General features: G+C 37.9%; 1 protein-coding gene across 3 annotated transcripts in view; it reads left to right on the top strand.

Moving 5' to 3' along the window:
- DNAJC1 (DnaJ heat shock protein family (Hsp40) member C1) overlaps positions 1-26105 on the top strand; it is a 241034-nt gene that overhangs the window by 174054 nt on the left and 40875 nt on the right. For all 3 annotated transcript variants that reach the window (XR_002524539.2, XM_021943951.2, XM_003903454.3), the window contains exon 9: positions 16294-16413. Coding sequence is in view for 2 of the 3 variants with exons in the window: in XM_021943951.2 (XP_021799643.1) it covers positions 16294-16413 (120 nt within the window). In the remaining variant the exon portion in view is untranslated. The remainder of the gene's footprint in view (positions 1-16293; positions 16414-26105) is intronic.

A 26105-nucleotide genomic window follows, 5' to 3' on the forward strand; every position in this document is an offset into this window, starting at 1 on the left:
AATGGAAGCTTTAGTATTCCTTCAGAAGAGCAAGTGAATTTAGTCTGTATGGTTACGTGCCAGAAGAACTGTTTAGTGGTAAATTCCTGCCCCTCTCAGAATGCCTAGAATCTTCCTGTTTCTTTCTGTCATTCATTCTGCTAATCAACCAGTCATTCATTCAACATAATTATTGTAAGCCTGCTATATGTCAGGCACAGTGTATGCTAAGATATTCAAGGAATTTGTCCATATGTTTTTACTTGTTGATAGGTTTATTGTATTCAGTTTTTATTCTCAAGTATTGAAACACATGAAAGAGTAACAATGCACTTTTTTATTGTTCAAATTAAAAGAACTATATAGACTGATATAGTTTATATTAAGCTTATCCAACCCATGATGCCCAAAGACTGCATGCAGCCCAGGACAGCTTTGAATGTGGCCCAGCACAAACTCATAAACTTTCTTCAAACATTATGAGATTTTTTTGCTTTTTTTTTTTTTTTAAGCTGGTCAGCTGTTATTAGCATTAGCATTAGTATTTTATGTCTGACCCAAGACTTAACTCTTCTTCTTTTACTGTGACCCAGGGAAGCCAAAAGATTGGACACCCTTGGTTTATATGTAAGTAAAAAGCATATCAGAAGCCAGAAATTTTAAGGCATCGAATGAATACTGAAGGAAGAAAATATGACAATAACTTTTTATTGAAGAAAGAAAATATGACAATAACTTTTTATTGAGAGTAAGGAAAATACTCATCAGTGATAGAAAAATCAGACTAAATGTTAGGAAAAAACACTAAACCACCCTATGTGAAAATGTAGGGAAATAGGTGGGTGCACATATGTGAGCATCATCAACAGTGTCATGCTGTGGTTTGATCCCTGTGTGAGATTAGTTTTTACACTTTTGACATCACTTTCCTTATCCCATCCTAGGAACCATCTTATAGATGTATACCACTAGTCATAAGGAGATCTGGTTATTTACTGCCTTTACAAAAAGCAGCTCTTAAGCTCATAATTCATCTAAGTTTTAGTTTTCTCCTAAAAAGCTCCTCTAATAGATTTTGCTTGTGATTTTGCAGACTTCAGTTCAAGTCTCTTTGAACTGGCAGAGATTAATAAAGACCTAAATAACACCTATTTTTAAAATTGTCATGATTTACAAATTATTCCTCTTTATTATGTTTTCCCTACCTGCATTCTTATCCCTTTTCTGTAAATTACACAGACCTTCTCTTGTTAGTGACTAATATTCGAAACTACTGACCATGGTAGTTTTTTCAATTTAACATGTATTAATATTTTCTGTGCACCTGGTTTATGTCTAGGTCTTTTCTACTAGATAATATAATAAAACTGTGAAGGAAATTATTTTCCAGAATAAAAATCACTTATCCTGATCTTTAGAATTTTCAAGCCTTGTCATGACTGTTCTGACACCTAAAATTGTAATCCTACCTTAATTGTATGGAACTATTCAGAGGTATCCCACTTCAACAATTTGGCTTGATATGTTTTTTATCACCTAACTATGATATAATATATATATGTCCATTGTCAGTGACAATTTAACACTTGTATTTCTAACCCAAAAAACTGACAGTGGATTATTGGGCTAAAATTGTTAAGGTCTTACTCTAGCCCTGTCAGTGATTACCTTGTGAACTTAAAAAAATTTTCTCAAGTTTTGTAGGTCTCAGTTTTTTCTTTCTTAAAAACAGAGCATAAGACTAGATCGTCTCTATTTATTTATTTATTTATTTATTTATTTATTTTGAGTTGGAGTCTTGCTCTGTCACCCAGGCGAGAGTGCAATGGCACGATCTCAGCTCTCTGCAACCTCCGCCTCCTGGGTTCAAGTGATTCTTCTGCCTCAGCCTCCTGTGTAGCTGGAATTATAGGTGTGCACCATCATGCCTGGCTAATTTTTGTATTTTTAGTAGAGATGGGGTTTCACCATGTTGGCCAGGCTGGTCTCGAACTCCTGACTTCAAGTGATCCACCCTCCTTGGCCTCCTGGGATTACAGGTGTGAGCCACTGTGCCTAGCCAGTTGTCTCCAATTATTGAAATGAGTCTGTTCTAAGAGAATATAACAAAACTAAACATAACTAAAAATGTTACCCTTCATGCTTTCAAAATGGTAATTAGATTCTAGTATACATATATGATTTCAGTTACTATACTAAGAGTCAGGTACCATTCTGTTGAATAATATGACCTTTGATAAATACTCGATGCGCCATAGTAGAACATAGTGGAAAGAACCCTGCAGGTTTCTGATTTCCACTATACCATTTACCGGTGATATGTCCTTACACATTTTTTCAATCCTTTTAATTTAGTCTCAGGTTTTTGTTGTTTTTTTTTTTTTTTCCTGAATAGGGTAATAACAAAATTTTCTGCCTGAAGACAGAATACTTGTTCCCTTGAGGTCACATTTAATTTTAAGAGCTATAAATCTATAAATTAAAATGTCCCTTGAGACATAAAAATGTCTATTTTGTGGACTTCTAACTTTAAAGCAAGAAATGTTCATTTTGAACATCATGAATCCTAGGAGAAATATGTAATTATTGTCATTTCTCACTTGTGTGTGAGTTATACATGTCTATTAATATATCTAGAATTTATTTTCCTACCTCCAAAGTGACCTGGTAGGCTTCACATCGATTTTTCTCATGCGTTCTTCTATTTTTCCTGAAAATACTCATTCAACAGTCATTCATTGACTTGATAATGTGTTTCAGGCATTGAGAATATATAAGCGAGAGGCATAGTCCCCAAACTTTAGGAGATTATATTCTATAGAGAAAAACAGTTATATAAAGAAGCCATCATAATATAATGTAATTTTAATAAAACTATATATCAATGTATATATTGCATTTTTTCCTACAATTCCTGGCTCACAACTCACATAGATGTTGTTACAGTCTTTTGTTACAATATTGAGGGCAAGAGCAGACCTCAGGAAACAGAATCTCTCTCTCTGACCTCCTGCCCTCCTTTCACCTGCCCGAAGCAGGACTCAGTCTGATTGTGGGTCATAAGACCCTCATTCCAGAGAATGCCTTGCCCCATTCTCTGGAGGAAGGAGTGTTGTACAGAGACCAAGAAGATTCTGAACACACAGGCCTGGCTGGGTTTCCCTACTCAATCTATTAGTATAAGACCTTTTTGTCCAATCCCATTTTTGCATGGTTGTCAATCTTGCCTACATAATGAGGCCTCCATGAAAACCCACAAGGACAGGGTTGAGAGGGCTTCAGGATAGCTGAACATGTGGAGGTTCCTGGAGGGTGGTGTGCCCAGAAAGGATATGGAAGCTCTGAACCCCTTCACCTATCCCTCACTGTAAACGTCTTTTCACCTGTATCTTTTGTAATATCTTTTAAAGTAAACCTGTAAAACATATTTCCCTGAGTTGTGTGAGCCACTCCAGCAAATTATTTGAACCCAAAGAGGGGGTCATGGGAACCCCAACTTGAAACCAGTTGGTCAGAAGTTCCGGAGGCCCAGACTTCCATTGGGTTGGAGGGACTCTTGGGGACTGGGCCCAGAGTCCTATGGGATCTCACACTGTCTCCAGGTAGGTAGGGTCAGAACTGAATTGGCGGACACCCAGTTGGTGTCTCCTGTAGAATTGATTGCTTGCTTGCTGTTGAGAGAAATCTCCGCATATTGTGGGTCACAGAAGCTTTTTGTGTTGATTGTTTTTGTGTTTGTGTGAAGTAGAGGAAAAACACAGTTTGAGAGTGTTCCCAGGTGTATACCTAAGAGAAATAAAACATACATCCACATAGAAACCTGCACATGAATGTTTATAGCAGCATTATTTTTAATAATCAAAAAGTAGAAACAACCCAAATGTCCATCAAATGGACAACACAGACAAAATGTGACATATACCCCCCATACAATAGAATATTTTTCAGCATTAAAAGAAATGAAGTACTGATATGTGCTACTACATGGACCTTGAAAACATTATGCTAAGTGAAAGACTATGTATTATATGATTCCATTTTTTTGAAATGCCCAAAATAGGGAAATCTGTAGAGACAGAAAGTAAATTAGTGGTTGACTAGGGACTGAAGCAGTAGTACAAATGAAAGGTGACTGCTAAAGGATAAGAAGTATCTTTTTGGAATGAAGAAAATGCTTCAAAATTGTGCATGACTTTATGAATATACTAAAAAGCATTGAATTGTACACTTTAAATAGGTGAATTTGTGGTGTGCTAATTTTTTATTTATTTATTTATTTATTTATTTTTTTTTTTTTTTGAGACAGTCTTGCCCCATTGCCCAGGCTAGAGTGCAGTGGCGTGATCTCAGCTCACTACAACCTCTGCCTCCTGGGCTCAAGCAATTCTCTTGCCTCAGCCTCCAGAGTAACTGGGATTACAAGCATGCGCCACCATTCCCTGCTAATTTTTTGTATTTTTGGTAGAGATGGTATTTCACCATGTTGACCAGGCTGGTCTTGAACTCCTGACCTCAGGTGATCTACCCGCCCCCCCCCCCCCCGAGCCTCCCAAAGTGCTGCGATTACAGGTGTGAGTCACCGTGCCTAGCCTATGGTATGCTAATTAGATCTCAATAAAAAAAATTTTTAAATCAATATCAAATGTACAAAATGTGACCATACCCCAAATTAAGAGATTAAATAACATTTAAAGGCCACCCCACATGTTCTGTGATTCTAAGCTTCTATAATTTAAATTTTATCGGTGGTAAAGCAATACGTTTTAAAACTTAAATTTCAAAGTATGACCAACAAGCTAGTAGACTAATGCATGTCCTCCAAAACTTTTTTTTTTTTTTTTTTTTTGAGACGGAGTTTCCCTCTTGTCACCCAGGATGGAGTGCAGTGGTGTGATCTCGGCTCACTGCAACCTCTGCCTCCCAGGTTCAAGTGATTCTTCTGCCTCAGCCTCCCAAGTAGCTGGGACTACAGATGCACGTCACCACGCCCAGCTAATTTTTGTATTTTTAGTAGAGACGGGGTTTCACCATGTTAGCCAGGGCGGTCTCAATCTCTTGACCTCATGTTCCGCCCGCCTTGGCCTCCCAAAGTGCTGGTATTACAGGCATGAGTCACCATGCCCGGCCCAAAACTTTTTTTAAACCAAACTTTTATTGCTTTTCGTCAGGTCTTAAAGCTAGTGTCATGTTCTAAAGTCTTTCTATTAGTGTCATATTAGGCTTTAAATATGACTTTGCTTTATCCCAACTAGTATAATAGTTGGGATATTATATATCAGATGCATCTGACTTTGGTTTCTTTCAGTTTACTCTTCTGCATTTTTCTAAAAACAAGGTTTCAGACAGTGAATTGTAATAAAATCTTATGTAAGTGAATTGTAATATAATCTTATGTATAATCTTATGTAAGACTTTTTTCTACCTTTCAGTATTTAAAAAACAGCAGAAAATAAGTAAATAATGACTGCACAAAGATTTTCTAGCATGGATTTACCAGTGCTCATTTTCTTTTTTTTTTTTTTTTCTGAGGCAGAGTTTCACTCTATTGGCAGGCTGGAGTACAGTGGCGTGATCTCGGCTCACTGCAACCTCCACCTCCCAGATTGAAGCAATTCTCCTGCTTCAGGCTCCCGAGTAGCTGGGACTACAGGTGCGCGCCACCACACCCTGCTAATTTTTGTATTTTTTTTTTGGTAGAGATGGGGTTTCACCATGTTGGCCAGGATAGTCTCAATCTCTTGACCTCGTGATCCGCCCGCCTTGGCCTCCCTAAGTGCTGGGATTTACAGGCATGAGCCACCACACCCAGCCACCAGTGCTCATTTTCAAAACAAATCATTTTGAATCTTTTTGAACAGTATAGCAAAAGTTGGGTCTTATTCATTTCTTGATTCTTAAATACTCATTTCTTTTTTCCAGAATACATTTTTTTTCATTAAGAACTTTCAATTTTAATTTGGCTCTTGTATGAACTTCCTAGAAGGTCTTAAGAAAGTCATTACATCTTTTTTTGCTGGTTTCGTAACCTTAAAGGTGATGACAGTGTTATTGTTTCAGGAAGAGCAAGACAGAACATAACTTTTATAGAGCACTAGAAACATGTAGCTAAAAATAAAAAATGAGGGGAAAAAAATACAAAGACTGCAAGTCATGATAGGACTTTCGCAGGTGGTCAGGGTGTTCAGTATTATATTTAAGGACAAAGATTTAAATAAATGTAAACATTTATGTGTAATTTAAAATAACTTTATTATGAAAAATGCTGTGATGAGCATCTTAAACACATTTTAGCATATCACCATGTTTTTCTTACAGGTAAGAAATGTAGATCCTGAAAGAAGGTCCTCAGATGTACACACACACAGTCTATTGGTTTTTTTTGTTTTTGTTTTTTTCAGAGTCAGAGTCTCCCTATGCTGCCCAGGCTGGTCTTGAACTCCTGGCCTCAAGTGAGTCTCTTGCCGTGGCCTTCCAAAGTGCTGGGATCACAGGCATGAGCCACAGCACCCAGCTTGTCAATTGATTTTTGACAGTGGCGTGAAGACAATTCGGAAGGAAAAAGGATAGTGATTTCTTTCTTTCTAGAAGTCTCGCTCTGTCGCCCAGGGTAGAGCGCAGTGGCGCGATCTCATCTCACTACAACCTCCTCCTCCTGGGTTCCAGCGATTCTCCTACCTCAGCCACCTGAGTAACGGGGATTACAGGCACAGGTCTGCCTAATTTTTGGGTTTTTAGTAGAGACCAGGTTTCACCATGTTGGCCAGGCTGGTTTCAAACTCCTGACCTCAGGTGATCCACCTGCCTCAGCCCTACAAAGTGCCAGGATTACAGGCGTCCATCTAGAATAGTCTTTTCAACAAATGGTATTGTTGATATCCATATAATAGAAAATGAAACTTGAAGGCTGGGTGTGGTGGCTCATGCCTATAATCCCAGCACTTTGGGAGGCCGATGCTGGCAGATCACTTGAGGTCAGGAGTTCAAGACCAGCCTGGCCAACATGGTGAAACCCCACCTCTACTAAAAATACAAAAAATAGCTGGACATGGTGGCGGGCACCTGTAATCCCAGCTACTCGGGAGGCTAAGGCAGGAGAATCGCTTGAACCTGGGAGGCAGAGGTTGCAGTGAGCCAAGTTCACACCACTGCACTCCAGCCTGTGCAACAGAGGGAAACTCCATCTCAAAAAAAAAAAAAAAAAAAAAAATGAAACTTGACCTCTGCCTCATCCTTGAGATAGGCAAAGGTTTCTTAGGACACTCTAATCACTAACCAAAAAAAAAAAATAGAGAAGTAGATACATTGGACTTTATGAAAATGAAAAGCTTCTGCCCTTCAAAAGACACCATTAAGGAAATGAAAAGGCGTATATTGCCAACAACTGTGAAGAGTTTGTTTCATGCTATTTGTAGACTATGTTAGCCTTCCACAGTTTCATGGATACTGCTGATAGAAAACTTGAGACTCCTGGGTCAGAGATAGAGGACAGTTTATTAATGATAGCAATAGCAGTTACCAGAATATCAGTATGTTTGTGCCGGCTCCCCAAACCTCAGGTGTAACAGGATGCATTAACGATTGTACAGATTCCACCTTGGCCCACAAGGAGGACATCTGTTGCAGTTTGATCATCAAGAATAACCCCAGGCTGAGAGTTCAGGAGCTTACCTGAATGACTTCCACTACCATGGTAGGGTGGTGTCATGGATCAGTTCAAATAGTCAGGGAGCTATAGTGGCTCCATGCCATTAAACAAAGCTTAACATTGTTTTTCGTTCTGAGCAGCATAGTACTGTGGCTTGTGGCTTAATGTTTTTGGCTACTCAGGATTTATATGAGATGGCAAGAAGGTCTTCACGACTGACACCATCTATTTCAATCTTGAGAGCTCTTTGACACCATGCCCTAGCCACAGTCCTTTCTAGGTGAGGTCATGGAGTTTGCCCTTCTGCCTGACTCAAGCTAGCAGTGTGACCTTTGGTGAGTCTACCTTAATCCAGAGCATCTGCTTTCCCATTACTAAAATAAAATCTCTTAAATCCTCCTAAATTTCAGCCTAAGGGCTAGGGGAGTTTTCCAGAGTAGCAGGGCTGACTGCATAGATTTACGTACATTTCTTTGAGTTAGTTTCTCATTTTCCATTTACTTTTGTTTCACTTTCACTGGATTTAGCATTCTACTAATAAATCCAATCCAGGGCAATAAGCCTGAATACTCTTCAAGTGGTCGTCCTTGGTTTCCTATAATACAAGAGTATATCTTTCTCTGGGAGATCTCCCTGAAAGGATGAAAACACCCAAGACCTACTTTGAGACATTTTCCTGTCATTTCCAGATGGATTTACGGTTGGCGTAATAGACTACAGAGAAGTTGAACTGTAAGACAGCCCACCTGATCCCATTCTTCCTTAAAAAGCGTTACTCACCCTGCCCCCTTATCTCCCAAGTGAACTAGCCATTGTTCTAATGATTGGCCTGGTTTGTGCTCATGAATTTCTCTCTTCATGCTCATTATGAGTGTGTATCTCTAATTGTTTTCGGAAAGGGAGTAGACTTTATGGCTACACAAAATGAATTTAGTACTGTTACTTAGTACTTAGTACTTGTTACAGTGGTACAGACCTGAGGCTGACCAAACAGGATGGCAAGAAAATCCCCCAACCTGGAAGAGATTTAGGAACAATAAGGATGCCTTAATAGCAGCTGTGTTTGAACCTATTTCCTGGTATTCAGGATGCAGCCACTTCCGCAATTCTTCCTTATTAATAGGCAGTAAAAGGAATAACGTTTACTGCCCAACCGACAATATAACTTAATTAACATGTTCACTGTAGGTGCCCAGGAACTTCTGCAAATCTCTACAAGGCCCTCATTCAGAAAGAGGAAGAGTCTATTTGAGAATCTCATCCTCATCACCAAAAATGTCAAAAACGGTGAGGGGTTTGAGATTTCACCTTACTTGTGAGCAAATAAGGTAGCCTGCTACAGTTTCATGAATGCTGGTAGAAGACATGAGACTCCTGGGTCAGAGACAAAGGGCAGTTTATTACTCACAGCAGCAGCAGTAGCTAGAGTATCAGCATTTTTCTGCTTGTTCTCTGAGCTCAGTTCCCACAGAGTAAAGAAGGCCAACTGACTCCTAAACAACCACTGCGGTGTATTACAGATGAGGAATCCTGAATTTAGGTAACTCAAATTTTTTACAACAGGCAATAAGCATGGCTACCTATTCCTCTGAGGAGGCAGTATCTTCACTATACTGGACAATAAGAATGTTTGCCCTTTGACCTTGAGGGAGACACCGTCTCTTCCTATTACTCCCTATCGATTGGGCTGCTTGAGTGTCCTTGCTGTTTGGCAGTTGGCTTCCCTTAGAGACAAGTAACCCAAGAAAGAGAAAGGCAGAAGCCATATATATATACACGTATGTATTTTATCACTTATCCTTGGAAAACACACCCTATCCCCCTGTCCCTTCCACAGTATCCTATTGGTTTGTTACAGGTCAACCCTCGCCACTGTGGAAGGAGACTACACAAGGGCATTAATACTAGGAAGTGGGAATCACTGAGGAACACCTTGGAGGCTGACTTGTTATCACAATGGCTATATAGTTAACACCGTAGTTTGCTAAATAAAGAGTATATGGGAACTCTGTACTATTTTCTACAACTTTCTATAAACCTAAAGCTATTTCAAAGTAAAAGTTAAAGAATTTTAAATGAAAATATAGGGTCTGGGAGTGGTGGCTCATGTCTGTAATACCAGCACTTTGGGAGGCCAAGGCGGGAGGATCACTTGAGCCTAGGATTTTGAGGCTGCAGTGAGCCATGTTGTGCCACTGCACTCCAGCCTGGGCAACATAGCAAGGCTCTGTCTCTAAAAAGGAAAAAAGCTATTAAAAAAATATATATATAGGTTGTAGACCAGAAGAAAATATTCAGTAATACTTATATCTGACAAAGATCTAGTATCTACAAAATATAAAAAACTCTTAAAACTAATAAGAAGACAACCAACTAACAAATGGTCAAAAGACATGAACACATACTTCAAGAAAGCATTCACTTGGCCAATAAGCACATGTGAAGATATTCAAGATCATTTGTCTGACTGGGCTCAGTGGCTCACGCCTATAATCCCAGCACTTTGGGAGGCTGAGGCGGGCGGATCACGAGGTCAGGAGTTCAAGACCAGCCTGGCCAACATGGTGAAACCCTGTCTCTACTAAAAATACAAAAATTAGCTGGGCATGGTGGCAGGCACCTGTAATCCCAGCTACTTAGGAGGCTGAGGCAGGAGAAACGTTTGAACTCGGGAGGTGGAGGTTGCAGTGAGCCAAGATTGCACCATTGCACCCCAGCCTGCACAGGGCAAGACTCCATCTCAAAAAAAAAAAAAAAATTGTCATCTGGGAAATGCAAATTATTACCATAGTAAGCTATATTTCAATCCCACCAGAGTAGTCAAAATTAAAACAACTGACCATGTCAAGTGTTGGTAAGGGTGTAGAACAACAAGAACACTCATCATGCATTGCTGGGTAGATGGTAAAATAGCACCTCTTTGGAAAAATACTCCTGTAGTTTTTTACGAAGTTAGATGTACACTTTCCCTATGATCCTAGCAATTCCACCCCTCTGTATTTATATGTGAGAAATTAAAACATGACCACTAAGAGAGCTGGACACAATATCCATAGCAGCCCTATTCATTCGGAAGGTAGCCTTATGAATGAAAACTAGCAGCAACCCAAATATCCATTAATAGGAGAATGGATAGACAGATTGGGATACAGATCTTTCTTCTGATATATGTTAAGAATATTTGCTGCTAGTTTGTGGTCTTCCTTTTCATTTTTAAAAATAGTTTCTTTAAAAGACCAAAAGTTTAATTTTGGCAAAATCCAAATATTTGTGGTTTTACCATGTTATTACTTGCACACAACTCTCACACTGATAGAAGACTGTTAAATCCTCTACAGTTAAGGAGTCTGTGGGAGACACACAGGAGTGTCAGTTGTTTTGCAATTTGGACGGATTCTAGAACCTTTGGTCAAAAGGGGCCCCATTCAAGGTGAGTCGTTTCACAAGTGACAACATATATGGGCTTAATACAATTTGTAATGAGAAGTATTATTTCCTCCAGAACCCAAAAGAGCCTAAAGGAAACTGTGGGTGCTATGAGAGTCAGTAGCTGTTTCTTGACAGTGTCATGGATGGAGTTGCCTTCAGTTTACCCAATAATTTTCAGAAATACAACCAAGGCCTTGCACTGTATGTGAGGCAGTGGGTCACCCCATGAGCTCCTTTCATTTGTATGTCCCGAGTGAGTGTATCAAAGGAATCTTCTCAGCGGAGGAGGTCATTAGTGTGATGTCATACGGGCATTCCTGGGAAAAGTAGGGTGCAGTTTCAATCTTGCCCTCGAAGATTGTATGTTACAGTGCGGCTGTTTGTAGTACCCCGTGGTAGTTGGGTAAAACTGTATTGGGTCCCTTTGGAGGCAAACTGCAGTCAAGAGTGTTGAAATAGGCACTGAACAAAACATATTCACCAAATCTATACCAGCAAAATATTTACCATTTGCTGGTTAGATGAAGTCAGTAATTTCAGTTATATTGGGTATGGGTCCTTAGTGAAGTCCACAGCATTGAAGTTGAAGTAATCCACCAGGAGGTACCATACATTCCTCCCAAGTGTAAAAACTGGTCAAATTGGGCTGTTAAATGGACAGGCAGTGGGGATAGTCACCCCTTTTCTAAATAGGTCTTGTATAGTGGGTTTTAGTCATTAAAGGCCCTGTTTTAATTTACATCTGGCTATATTAACTGTTTTAATGGGGAAGCAGTAGGTCCATGAGTCCATTTTAAAAAGGCAATTTGTTAGTGCCAAAGACTTAAAATTAATTCATTACTCATTGGGTCAGAGAGTCCATGACCACTATGGGATATTTTAGAACAATGGGTGTGGTGACCATGGGGAATTAAGGCAAGACAGAATTCCTGTGGTTAGGGTGAGGCATGCATACTTGTCCTTTATATTATGTTCAATAACTCCCCTAAGATTATAGGGGGACCCTTGTTTAAATTTGGGGGGATCCCCAATATTGATTAAGGGCACAAAGGTTTGCCAATTGGTGTATTTCAGCAGATGTTAATTCAGAGCCAGTGTCATAGAGGCACAAAAGCCAATTCCTGCCCTTTTATCTATGTATTGTATAAATTCAGTGAATTTTGAAAAACCAGTTGGGCCAAATTGTGGACTTCTGTTTTAGTTTTTGTTTTTTTGTGTCCTGCCTGTTCTGAATGGAATTGTGTGCCCCCAAATTCACATGTTGAAGCCCTAACTCCCAATGTGACTGTATTTAAAGATAGGGCCTGTAAGGAGATAATTAAGGTTAATGAAGTCGGAAGGGTGGGCACCTAAATCGATAGTATTGGTATTCTTAAAAGAAGAGGAAGAGAGACAACAGACTCCCCCATTCCCCCCACCCTGACACACACACACACACACACGAAAGGCCATGTGAAGACTGAGCAAGAAGGCAGCCAACTGCAAGTCAGGAAGATAGGCCTCAAAAAGGAATTTCTCTTCCTAAGAGTAAAAAGACCTTTGAGGTCATTTAGTTTTTAATTTTGTTGTTGTTTTTATACCATGTATTTATATATATTTGTCAAGAGCATGCCTCCATTTTTAAATTGGAAAGGAAAATTGTATAGCTGAAAACTATGCACTGAATTAAATGCACTAAAAGTTTGTTTATAGAATTTAAGAGGGTAGGAGATAATTAGATTATTAGACATCCAATCTCATCCCATACCATCTAATAAATATTAGATATATACATCTAACATGTGTATATATATCTAATAATGTGTTATGTATATCTAATATTGTGTTATGTATATCTAATAATGTGTTATATATTCACTGGGTGATGCTATGTAAGAATATTATTTTCTTGGATAAAATTTCTGAGAATTTATGAGTTGAGGTGAATCTACTAAAAATAGTTGAGTCCAAAATTTTGACTTCCGTATTTATATAAATAATGATTATTAATAGGCCATTTCAGTAGAAGTATTGCTCATTAGAGAGTTTTGGTATCTATTTATTAGATAGAAATTGAGCCTTTTGTCTTTAAAGTATAAAAATACAATAAATAAGTACATTAAAAAATTTTTTAATTTTGCCGTAATTTTTAGTGCCAGATAAATTACATGATGCTTTCTAATTAACATTTTATAGTCCAAAGCTGTGAGAAGAAAAGTACATGTAGATTACTTTAAAAATACAGCCCTACCCCAAAAATATAGAGGATTTTCAGACACCAAATCTTTGAACATAGTGGGTTTCATGGCAAAAATCCATCCCAAAGGGACATAATTTGAGAATATAATTTAAGTTTTCATATCAGTTCTTACTTTGGTTGCTATATTTTGAGGTCATTACATTAAAATATTGAATAATTTGAAAACTTTTTATTTTGTATTCAGTATGGAGATTTATTCCCAGAATGGGCTTTTCTGATGCAAAATTGGAATGCTTGTGTAGTCACAACAGCTGTCTCCACACCATGTGGTGTCTTCCATTACTTTACTGTAGAGATGAATATTTGGCCCAGTGTTTCGGTAGTATTGGACACACATGGTTTTAAGTGGCAAAGCAGTATGCTTATGCATTCATTTGACTTTCACAGCTACAGTTGGCTCCAGATTAGAACAGGGAGAATACATTCACACCATGGCCACCCTCATGGCTGCTGTAGTAGCTGGATCACAGGAGGCTCTGTTGCTTCTAAAGACACAACTAACTATTGCCAAGGAATTACACATTCACCGAAGTGCCCTACAGCTGTAGGAGGGAGAATAATGCATTGCTAAAAGGGTTCTCTCAGATTTCAGATTATGGCCCTAGTCACTATCAAGCCTCTTTAAAAATATTAATAATAAAAATTATGGCCATAAAAGAACTATGAAACTTAAGACTGTCATAGCAGTAGGTGATTTTTCAGGAATTCAGTCCAAATACTTTATATAAAATTTTTATTTTTCAGAAAAGTACTATATTTTTACACCCTCATTAATCTAATTAAAATCAGATTTGTTTTTAATGCCAACGTTTATATATGCAGAGAGTATTTGGGAAGCCGATCTGTTAAAAACAGAAATTATTTTAAAGACTTAGCTTACTATATGAAACAATGATTTATATTTTAGACATTGTAGACAATTTTTTTTGCTTCAAAAATGTTAAAATAACATAGAAATTAGGTAATTTGATTTAGTGTGATTTTGTACATACTGTATGATTTGATCAGTATATATCTTTATGCAGTGATCAACTTCACGCTCTTCATGACATGATCTTTTACTGTAAGCTTATTTAAATTCTGCCTAAACTTAAGTCTTTTGCATTTCTGAAACTGATTGGTCTACTTATTAAAGCTTTTTAGCAATAAAGCTATGATTTCCTTTAAAATCCAAATATATTTCTCTAAATAGTAGCTGAATAAGAATAATACTTTTTTCCTTAAATAAAGACAAGGAGAAAGAAAAAATCCTCCGTGTAAATTTTTAAGTCATCTGATATGAATAATTAGATTTCTGATATTCATTAAATATCAAAGAAATTCCAACCAGACCCAATGTGGGCTACCTTTTTATATAAGTGAATTTATGCATGTATTGTAGACGCTGTACTGATGAATATGTTTGAGGCTTTCAGCTCTTAGTGGATACAAAATAGAATGATTGATAAAATCCTCCCTACTATTGGCTATTATTTACTGACTCTTAAGTGGCAGGTTGTATTTATGCCAATTTATCTGCTTCAGGGAACATTCTTGATAGCAGAACAAAGTGAATAAAAGTAGTTTGCTTTGCAAATGAATGCAAATGGAAGAGCCTTTCGGAAAGCCCTTTAACAGGGGCAATGCACTTTGATTATGAGTGAAGCTGCCATTTGGACATGGTGAAAAGAGCACGCTTGAACCATTGATTGGGGGAGACAGTAAAAAGTCAGGAAGGGCCCCGTTAAGCTTGCAGTGAGGCAGGCGGATGTCAGTGTGGTTAGAGCACAGTGGGAGAATGACAGGGAGGATTAGTGTCAGGGAGAAGCTTTGCTGTAGCTGTGGAGATAGTCCCTGGGGTCACTCACCTCTGACTGTTGTTCTGTGCTGATGGTTCTGTAATGCAAACTGCCTGATGCATGCCTGTTCATTATCGGAAATAGTGATTAGAAAAGGTATTTGCCTCAAAGGTTTCCTTCTTTCTCTCTTTCTCTTTCATTCTTTCATTTTAATTAAAGGAAAATAAGGTAGGCTTCCTCAATCTCTCTGCTGGCTACTGGAGTATTGTTTAATACCAGAGTGCTTTATTGCCTCTGGTGGGGAATAGTTAAGTGCTAAAATGTAATGTGAAATAATTGTAACATGATTTTTTGTCGTTTGATAAAGATTTATTTCACTGTGCTCACTTTGGGGTTTGACCACTGGTAGTGCTGAGTAAAATGCAGAGAATATGTTTGCTGTAAGAATTTTTGCATATGCATGTTTATAATCTCTAAGGTATTTTTAAATTTAGTTTAATCGTTTGGTCAAAGCTAAAAGTTGACCAAAATGAAATGGTCAAAATGAAATGAAATACCGCTTTACATGGACTTGATGGTTTGAGTCTTGGCCACAAGAGTTTCTAATTTTATTTCTGTTCCGAAGTTTAAAAAAAAAAAAAATGTAGTGACATTTGACAAGCTAAACTTCTTGAAAAAATATTATTTTAAAATTGAACATCATTACATAGAATGATCAAAAAGTGTCTTGTCGCAATTCTGATTTCAGACCAGTATATTTACTTGTTCACATTTCATTTATACTTGTGTTTTGTTGTTTTTTTTTTTTTTGCTTTTTTTAAAGTGTGTATTTAAAACAAACAAAAAGAGAGACCTTTAATAGTAACTTTATGTGAGGCATTTCTGAGCAGCACTGCATTTTATAGCAAGGATGCATTTCATAAGCTTTGAGAATGGTTTCTCACTTTAATTCAAAACCGAATAGTCTTTTTTAAAAAATGTCTACAAAACCTGGTTTTGCAATATTTATGCTTTCTTAGTTAGTATACGTAGGAAAATGAAATAGGCTTCTAAGCTTTGCATTCCAGTGTTAAATATGCAGCTCAAATCTTACTATTAGATACAACTTAGTATTGTTTTTTACAGAAAGCATATTGCCAATAATTTGCTTCACAGCAGTTATCTCCCAATTATCTTTTTTATTCTCCCAATTATCTTTTTTTATTTTCTTTAATGTTTTGCAGGCACCTGAATGGACAGAAGAGGACCTCAGCCAACTGACAAGAAGTATGGTTAAGTTCCCAGGAGGGACTCCAGGTCGATGGGAAAAGATTGCCCACGAATTGGGTCGATCTGTGACAGATGTGAGTTCACTGAGATTTACATTGTATAGAGAGAGACAAACCAGAACAAGTCAGCTATGTAGAAGGCAGATATAGATGGGTTCCACAGTATTTTTGGGGAGGGGTACAATCCTTTTAGGACCTGAAAGTGAACCATTAATGAAATAAGTGAGAAGCAGATGTGAGCCAGTCCCCTGGTCCACAATTAACAGCTGTGTGAGGAATTCTAGTGTTTAGAGACTTAAGCTACTGTAACCTAATCAAAGGAAAACAATGCCAGTTTTGGGGTTTATAGTGACCCCTTTAACTGTGGAAAAAATAGTTCTCAAACTGATCAGAATTAGGAAGGTTGTATTTCAGCTGGATCTGTTTAACATTGAAGTACAGATTGCGATTGCTACTTAGACAGGTGGTTTGGATTAATTAAATGAGCAATATTCCCATAATGCAAATGGAGGTTGGCCTTTTTGTTTCAAGGATGATAGCAACTATTCGTGTGATAAGTAGTTTAACCAGAAGAAACTGTGTGTGTGTGTGTGTGTGTGTGTGTGTGTGTGTGTGTGTCCATACCTAACATTTAAAAGATAAATTACTTACTTGGAAAGGTTTTAACTTAACACTTTAGCTGCTTTTATTGAGGAAATTTAGAGCAGAAAATTTTTTAGAAAGCACCCAGCACAGTGCCTGATGTGTAATATACTAAATACACAGTAAATGTTTAATTGAAATTGAGAAAAAATATTATTTTTATCAAATTGATATTTTCATAAGGGATAGTAAATATTCTTTACTAAATTTACTTTAAATAAATCCTATAGATCCAAAAATACTTAGAGGGTTACTGAAAGCAAAGATTTAAATTTCCCCTTCCATTCTGTTAGTATACTTTTAGGCCATTTTTGATACTGACAGTTTTTTAAAACCTGCAAAATGATTACTAAACATGGCTACCAAAAAAAGGCTTATTGTAAATGCTCTAAGTTCCTTTCTATAATCAACTTCCACTTTTTAGTTCAGAAAGAAACTTAGGAAATTATTACGGTTGCACATCCGTAATCCGTCACGTTGGCGCTCAAGTTTCAGATTTTTGAGCAATTTCAGACTTTTGGATTAGGTATCCTTGATCTGTACTGTCAGGTTTTGTATTGTTTTGTTTTGTTTTTGCAATGGACCTGCTTTGAGAATTTTAAATTATATATATGAATATTGTTACTACTGTAGAAGTCATTTAAAAGACTGCAATCTGAATTTTTATAAGATGTTTAGCAATATTTTTGATTTAAAGTTGAAGTTTGATCATAGGGGAAAATAGCTGTAGTATTTTGTAACTTTTTTTTTTTTTTTTTTTTTTGGCTATGTTTCATGAGGAGACTAGTCATCTTGAGTTACTAGAAAAGAACCGTAAGGGTAACTCTTCTTCAGCTAAACATGTTATGTTACTGGATGGTGTGTTTTATTATCTCGTTTTAAGGTTGTTTGTAAAAGATAAGTAAATAATGACTTAATCAGTAAATATCTGACCAAATTAAAGACATTCCATGGTTTTTGATGTTTTAAGTACTATGACCTTCTAATTACATAGCTGCTGTTAATACAGTGATTATCAAAAGAAACTGAAATAATTTTTTTAAGTTATAAAACATTGGTTTAAAAAGGCCCTAAACTTTTAGTTCAATTGCTTAATGAAAAATAATAGTAATACTTATGTATTATCTCTTTTGAAGACTGTACCACATTTAACTTTTAAGATAATATTTCTGTAAGGCTCTACATTTGATGCTAAAGGCAGATAGGAAACTGAGTAATATTTTAATTTGTTATCATTAAAACCTGGTAAATTTTTATCCGTATTTTTAAGAGGAGAAAGATGAAGATTTTAAAAATGCCAAAAATACACACGATGTAACCAACAGAGCCTCATAGATCCTAGTATATACTTAATTTACTAGAGTAGTCTTGGTGCAGTCAAAAGCATCTTTTTAAACTTTTTCAAATTCATCTCATGTTTCCTTTTTTTCCTCCCTAGACTTACCCAAGAGAGACTGATTCCATGTATGCAATAGATATTTTTTCCCTTTATCATGGAAGTGGAAAACCTGACATTGTTTTTTGGGTTTTTTGTTTTTGTTTTTTGACCAAGTATTAGTTCTGTTTTCATAATAACAAAGGTACCTTGGAAATAAATATGTAATAAATCTAAATTTTTGTTGTACAAAAAAATGCCATTATAACTTTTCATCTATGTCAGTATATATATATATAGACCCACACTGCATTTTCATTCTGTAAGCATCATCTCCATGGCTGGAGTATTCATTTCAATAACTCTACCGTCCCCCAACACATGTACATATCCGCGCGCGCACACACACACACACACACAGAGAAAATCACTCTGTAAAAGAGAACAGGTGTCTGTAGACTCATTTTAGTAACTCACAGGGATGACTTGTAAATCACATGAAACAGCTGAAGTGGTTCAGCTAATATTGTTTCTCTAGTATAATGTTAAGTGAAAGTTAACCACACTTTAAAAAGACCACTTGTGCCTGTTTTTGGCTTATGGTGTTAATTAGATTTGTTTTCATTAAGAATTCGATCATGAAAAAGAAGCCAAGTTCAATTGAGTGTCATCAGAACCTCTGCATACTGACCTGATCACTTGCCTAGTTCTCCCTGACTTTGCACAGCTGTTCTTTGACCCGGTTTCCTTGCCAAATTTGTAGCTTCAGGCTTAGTTCTCTTTCCTTCAAGAAACAATTGACCTTTTGGGAGAGAGGTGAGTGTGTGCCAGTGGTGAGATTTATATGATTCTTTATTTGGGTTGTCGGGTTACAGTTAAAAACCTTTTTATTCCTCAATTAAGAAAGAAATTAAGTATATTAATTGTCATAATTAGCAGAATTAGATTGCTAAATTGTGCTCTGGATAAATACAAGCAATGTTTTTTTAAGCTTTTTTAAAAATTGACACTGAGTGTATTTTAATTCAAATATACCTAAACTGTAAGACCTACTTTATTGTGGATTTAAAATTTTAAATGTTCATATATGCCTTTCAGCAAATAATTTTGGTAATCACAAAGGACACTCAAATTGTAAAAATAACAGAGGAAACAAAAACTGTCTCGCATGTAAAACCAACTTTAACATGATGATTAACTGCAGGTTTCCTAAATTAAGTTCAGGGGGCCCCAGATTTCTTGCTTGTGAAGTAATACTATTCTCTTGCCTGAAAGGATGTAAACTGATTCTGCTTCTCTCCCTGGTCGCTAATCTCTTGCATTCTGGTTGTGATAACAAACTGATAGGAGATTTTTCTGCCTGTTTGGAAAAGGCCCAGGTAGGCAGCAAAACAAAAGACAGGTGGCTAGATTTAAACAGGCTTTTATAATTAGCTTAGTGCCATAGTGTGAGGTAAGAGGTGTGTAGTTATATAAGTAGCCCATTATGCAAGTGAAGAGGAGGAGGGAAAATCATAAAATTCCGAATTTCATTTCCATAGCTCAACCACAAGGAGATTCCTATTGGGGAAAATTTATATATTGCTGTTATACTGGTTTCAAAAACACGTAAGTGGACTCTTCAATCGAAAATAAGCATTATGCTTTATATCAGTGAACTAAATATATAGTTATTATCTTGGCAAATATATTGCTATTACTTTTAGACTTAGGCTAGCCCTACACAAAATTGTAAACATGATAAGGACTGTCCTTTTGGTTTTTCTGCCTTCATCCTCACTGTCCCCTTACCAGTTTCCTGCTATAGCGATTCGCTTGGTCTGAGCCATATGTCATACTCCTCTCTCTTCCTTCTCTTACCCTCTCAACCTTACAAACTTTTAAAGGTATTTAAATTTTAGAAAACGTGCAGGTTTGTTATACAGTTAAACTCGTGTCACGGGGGCTGGTTGTACCACGGAGGCTGGTTGTACAATTATTTCATCACCCAGGTATTAAGCCTAGTACCCAATAGTTATTTTTTCTGCTGCTCTCCCTCCTCCCACCCTTCACCCTCAAGTAGGCCCCAGTGTCTGTTGTTGCCTTCTTTGTGTTGGTGAGTTCTCATCCCCACTTACAAGTGAGAACATGTGGTATCTGGTTTTCTGTTCCTGAGTTAGTTTGCTAAGGATAGTACCCTCTCCAACTCCGTCTTTTGAGATTCCCACGAAAGACATGAGCTTATTCTTTTTTATGGCTGCATAGTATTCCATGGTATATATATAATCACATTTTCTTTATACTATCTATCATTAATGGGATTTAGGTTGATTCCATCCCTTTGCTATTGTGAATAGTGCTGCTGTGAACGTTCACGTGCATGTGTCTTTATGGTAGAATGATTTACATTCCTCTGGGTATATGTACAGTAATAGGATTGCTGAGTCAAAGAAAGGGTAGTTCTGCTTTTGGCTCTTTGAGGAATCACCATACTGCTTTCCACAATGGTTGAACTAATTTACACTCCTACCTTCAGTGTATAAGAATTCCCTTTTCTCAGGCCGGGCGCGGTGGCTCAAGCCTGTAATCCCAGCACTTTGGGAGGCCAAGACGGGCGGATCACGAGGTCAGGAGATCGAGACCATCCTGGCTAACACAGTGAAACCCCGTCTCTACTAAAAAATACAAAAAAAACTTAGCCGGGCGAGGTGGCAGGCGCCTGTAGTCCCAGCTACTCGGGAGGCTGAGGCAGGAGAATGGCGTGAACCCGGGAGGCGGAGCTTGCAGTGAGCTGAGACCCGGCCACTGCACTCCAGCCTGGGTGACAGAGCGAGACTCCGTCTCAAAAAAAAAAAAAAAAAGAATTCCCTTTTCTCAACAACCTTGCCAGCATTTGTTATTTTTTACTTTTTGATAATAGCCATTCTGACTGGTGTGAGATGGTATCTCATTATGGTTTTGATTTGCATTTCTCTAATGATCAGTGATTGAGCTTTTTTTCATATGCTTGTTGGCTGCATGTATATATTCTTTCGAAGTGTCTATTTGAGTCCTTTGCCCACTTTTTAATGGGGTTATTTCATCTCCTTATCGATGCTAGATATTAGACCTTTGCCAGATGCGAATACTTTCTCCCATTCTGTAGCAAACCAACATTTTTATTTGTAATTGCTTTGGTGATAATAATGATTATTGCATCATTCATTTTTTTTAGTATTTAACGCTTTTCAAAACTTTTTTTTTTGAGACAGCGTTTTACTCTTGTTGCCCAGGCTGGAGTGCAATGGCACGATCTCGGCTCACTGCAACCTCCGCCTCCCAGGTTCAAGCGATTCTCCTGCCTCAGCCTCCTTAGTAGCTGGGATTATGGGCATGTGCTACCACGCCCGGCCAGTTTTGTATTTTCAGTAAAGATAGAGTTTCTCCATGTTGGTCAGGCTGGTCTCGAACTCCTGACCTCAGGTGATCTGCCTGCCTCTGCCGCCTAAATTGCTGGGATTACAGGCGTGAACCACTGCGCCCGGCCTTTTCAAAACATTTAAATATACTTTTATTTGGTTTTTCACAACAACACTGTGAAGTAAATAAGCAACCATTATTTTTCCCTGTTTTACAGCTGAGTAAACTGCTGCTAAGACATTTGTTCAAGGTGACACAGCTGTTAGTAGAACTGGGACAAGATCACATATTTTGATTCCATACTTACGTGTTTTTACCTCTGGTTAATTCTGCTTTATTGATGTTTGTATGGAAGATACTTTAAACTTGTCTAAAGACTTACATCATTGACCCTTTTTTGATAAAACTCTATGTTCATAGCAAAAACAAAACGTCAAAGAATACACTTAAGCTAAATTTGTTTCTAATCAACCATAATTTCAAAGAGATCTCTGTGAACATTTTTGTATAACATTGCATAAACAATGTATAAACATTGTTTTATATCATTCTAGAGACTAGTGTTTCTGTATAGATGTATGAATATGTATAATTTTAATAGGAGTAATCTACTTTCTGTCCTTTTCACATAGCTCTAGACCATGAGCATCTTTCATGGCAATAGATAAGATCCACATCATTTTTCTAAAGAGTTACATAATAGACCATGCTGCCATGATATCATTAAAGAATATCCTATTGATTGACATTTAAATTGCTTCCTTTTTTTGCTATTTCATTGAGATGGACATGGTGTTTTTTAAAATTGTCTTTTCACTCATATCTATTTTATTAGCTTGTGTGCCTAGAAATAGAGATTGCATTCCTAGAAGATGCTTAGTTCAAGAATATGAATGTTTTTAGAGCCTCTGAGGGCTCTGAAATTGGTCTGCAGAGAGGTTTTAACAATACACATTCCCACTAGTGGTATGTGAGAGGTCACTTCATAGTCCCGTAAAAACCGAACACTACATTTTTCACCATTGCCCATCAAGTGAAAAGTGTTATAGTACTGATTTTTGTTACTTGCAAAAGAAAACACAGGGACTCAGTACAAGGGGTCCACATCTGATGAGGAGTTCTGGTGTGGGACAGAAAAAACAGGGGCAAGATCATTGTTCAGTAAATAATACAGTTAAGTTTTCAGGATGTGGGGACACCTGAGACCACTTTGTAAGAGTCTCTCAAAATCAAGGAGGAGACATGGAAAAGATCTTGGGGATATTTATGAACACTGAGCATACTCAGATCTTTAAACTTTCTGTGGATAAGATGTCTCCAAAGTAAAGGAAATTGGAATGACACAGGTCACTCAGCAACACTAGATTCTGGGGGGTGAGGGAAGAGTGCCTTCACAGTGCTGAGGGGAAATGGTTCTGAATCTAGAACTGACCAAGTGTGATGGTAAATACATGGGGTGAGAACTCGTACCCTTTCCTGGAAATTTTCCTGAGGTCGTACTCCAGCAACAAAAGGAATAAATCGAAGAGAACAACATGGGATCCAAGAAATGGTGAATCAGGAGAACTAAGGACTGCATGACAGGGACCCTGGGAGGGAGGGAAGTTTCATAGAATAGATAGTATGGCTGAGAACTTGGAAAAATGCATATGTTTAAATGTGGAAAAGAAAAAAAATAGGTGAAGTGCAACAACTAATGCCTATAATCCCAGCGCTTTGATAGGCCAGGGCAGGAGAATCACTTGAGACCAGGAGTTTGCAACCAGCCTGGGTGACATATACCTTCATATTTACAAAAAAAGAAAAGAAAAATTAGCCGGGTATGGTTGGACACACCTGTGTGCCAGCTATTTGGGAGGCTGGGGCAGGAGGATTACTTGAGCCCAGGAGATCGAGGTTGCAATGAGTCATGATCATGCCACTGCACTCCAGCCTGGGTGATAGAGTGAGACCCTGTCTCAACAACAACAACAACAACAAAAAGTAAAAAGCAACCAGAAATTCCACACAGAACAGGAAAACCAGATGTAAGGAGACATAGTTTAAGTTTAATTATACTAAAAAGTAGATTGGTAGAAAGAGCACTTGTTTGGTGAATAATATTTACCAGGTCATAATTATGTAATATCTTACATGATGGCTTTTTATATTTTAAACATTTTTGATGTTTTACAGATTATTTTTCAGTTTTTAAAATCCACACATTGTGGAGGACCGTGGCATGTTGTTCACCAAAGTAAATTCTCTCCTTCTCTAGCAGTAGATTGTTGGTCAGGCACATATGTGCCCAACGATACTGCATTCCGAAGCCTCCCAAGCTCTGATATGGCTGTATCACTAATTTCTTTCCAGGAGAACATAAAGTGATGTGTGTTCATATGAGCTCTTATTTATTTTTCCCTCCCACTAAGCTAGAATACTAAAATGTCTGCAGCCATGCAAGCAAAGATAGTTTCCCTAAGGAGCTATGGAGAAACAGGCTATAAAGAACCTGAATGAATGCAATAAAAGAAAATTCTTAGATAGTGACAAGTAACATGAAGAAAAATAAAGCAGAGTAAGCAGATAGACACTGATGGAGCTGCGTTTTAAAATAGGGTTCTGAGGAAAGTCCTTTCCGAGAGGTAGTATTTGAGCTAGTATTTGAGCAGAGATTCAAAGCAAGTGAAGGAGCAAGATTGTCTGAGAAGGAGCATTGCTGGTAGAGGAAATTGCACCTACAAAGGTCTGGAGGCAAGAGCATGTCGGGTGTGCAAGGCCCAGCAAAGAGGTCCATATGGCTAAGGCATGAGTAGGAGAAGAAGATTACAGGAAATGAATCTGAGAAGTAGTAGAAGACCAGGCCATATCGGCCCTTTTTGGCCAAGGTGAAAATTTTGGATTTTACCCTGAGCGAGTGGGAAAGCACTGGAAGATTTTGAGTAAAGGAGTGCAGTGATCTAAAAGCATTGTTCTGACTGCTTGGTGGGGAATTGTGAAAGCAGGAAGGAAGGCCAGGTAAGAGGCTATTTTGGTTGTCCCTGCAGAACACAATGGTGGTTTGGACTAGCGGTTGTTGGTAAAGGTGGGAAAGAGATTAGATGCAGGATGTGGTATACAAAGGCATGTTAATTAGCAACGTATACTTGTAACCTTCAGAAGAATTGTGAATGGAAATGATTGCCTGTGTGTGTAAGGTGCATTGTTTTTTGTCATAAGACCTTGTGTACTGCTTTTGTTAAAAAGCTATGTACATGCATGACCTTGATTTTTAAAAACGACTTTTTAAACTGTGAGGAAATAAAACATTTGTCTTTGGATATTTTTCATGACAGTATATATAGGCCTACCTCATTGTCTGAGTTTGTTTTGTGCTGGTGTAACAGACTACCTGAGAGTAGATAATTTACAAAGAGCTAAGACTGATTTCTTACAATTTTGGAAGCTGAGAAGTCAAGGGGCCCACATATGGCAAGGGCCTTCTTGCTGTGTCCTCCCACTGTAGAACACAGAAGGACAAGAGAGCACGCAACACACAAAGGAAAAAGAAAGGAAGTGGGGCTGGGTGCAGTGGCTCACACCTGTAATCCCAGGACTTTGGAAAGCCGAGGTGGGCAGATCGCGAGTTCAGGAGATCAAAACCATCCTGTCTAACACTGGGAAACCCCGTCTCTACTAAAAATACAAAAAAATTAGCCAGTTGTGGTGGTGGGCGCCTGTAGTCCCAGCTACCAGGAGGCTGAGGCAGGAGAATGGCATGAACCCGGGAGGTGGAGCTTGCAGTGAGCCGATACCACACCACTGCACTCCAGCCTGGGCAACAGAGTGAGACTCCATCTCAAAAAAAAAAAAGAAGAAAGGGGGCTGAACTCATCCTTTTATCAGGACCCCACTCCTGCAATAACCCACTTCCGCCATAAGAGCATTAACCCATTCTTGAGGACAGAGGCCTCCTGAGCTAATTGCTTCCTAAAGGTCCCACCTCTCAACACTATTGCATTGGGGATTCAGTTTCCAACAAATGAACTTTGGAGGACACATTCAAACCATAGCACTCATTTGTTTTAAATTTTTATATTTAAAAAAATTATTGATTTACAGAACTAGGAAGACCAATCCTAAAGTGTATCTGGAATTACAAAGGACCCCCAATATCCAAAGCAACCTTGAGAAAGGAGATACCACATTTCCTGATTTCAACATATATTACAAAGTTATTGTAATTAAAACAGTATGGTACTAGCATAAAGACAGACACATAGACCAGTGGAACAGAAAAGAGAACCCAGAAATTAACCCACACATATACAGTCAACTAATCTTCAAAAGGGGGCCAAGAATTACATTACATGGGGAAAGAATGGTCTTTTCACCAAAATGGTGCTTGGAAAAC

The sequence above is a fragment of the Papio anubis genome, chromosome 11 (assembly GCF_008728515.1).
Source record: "Papio anubis isolate 15944 chromosome 11, Panubis1.0, whole genome shotgun sequence".
Classification (NCBI taxonomy): domain Eukaryota; kingdom Metazoa; phylum Chordata; class Mammalia; order Primates; family Cercopithecidae; genus Papio; species Papio anubis.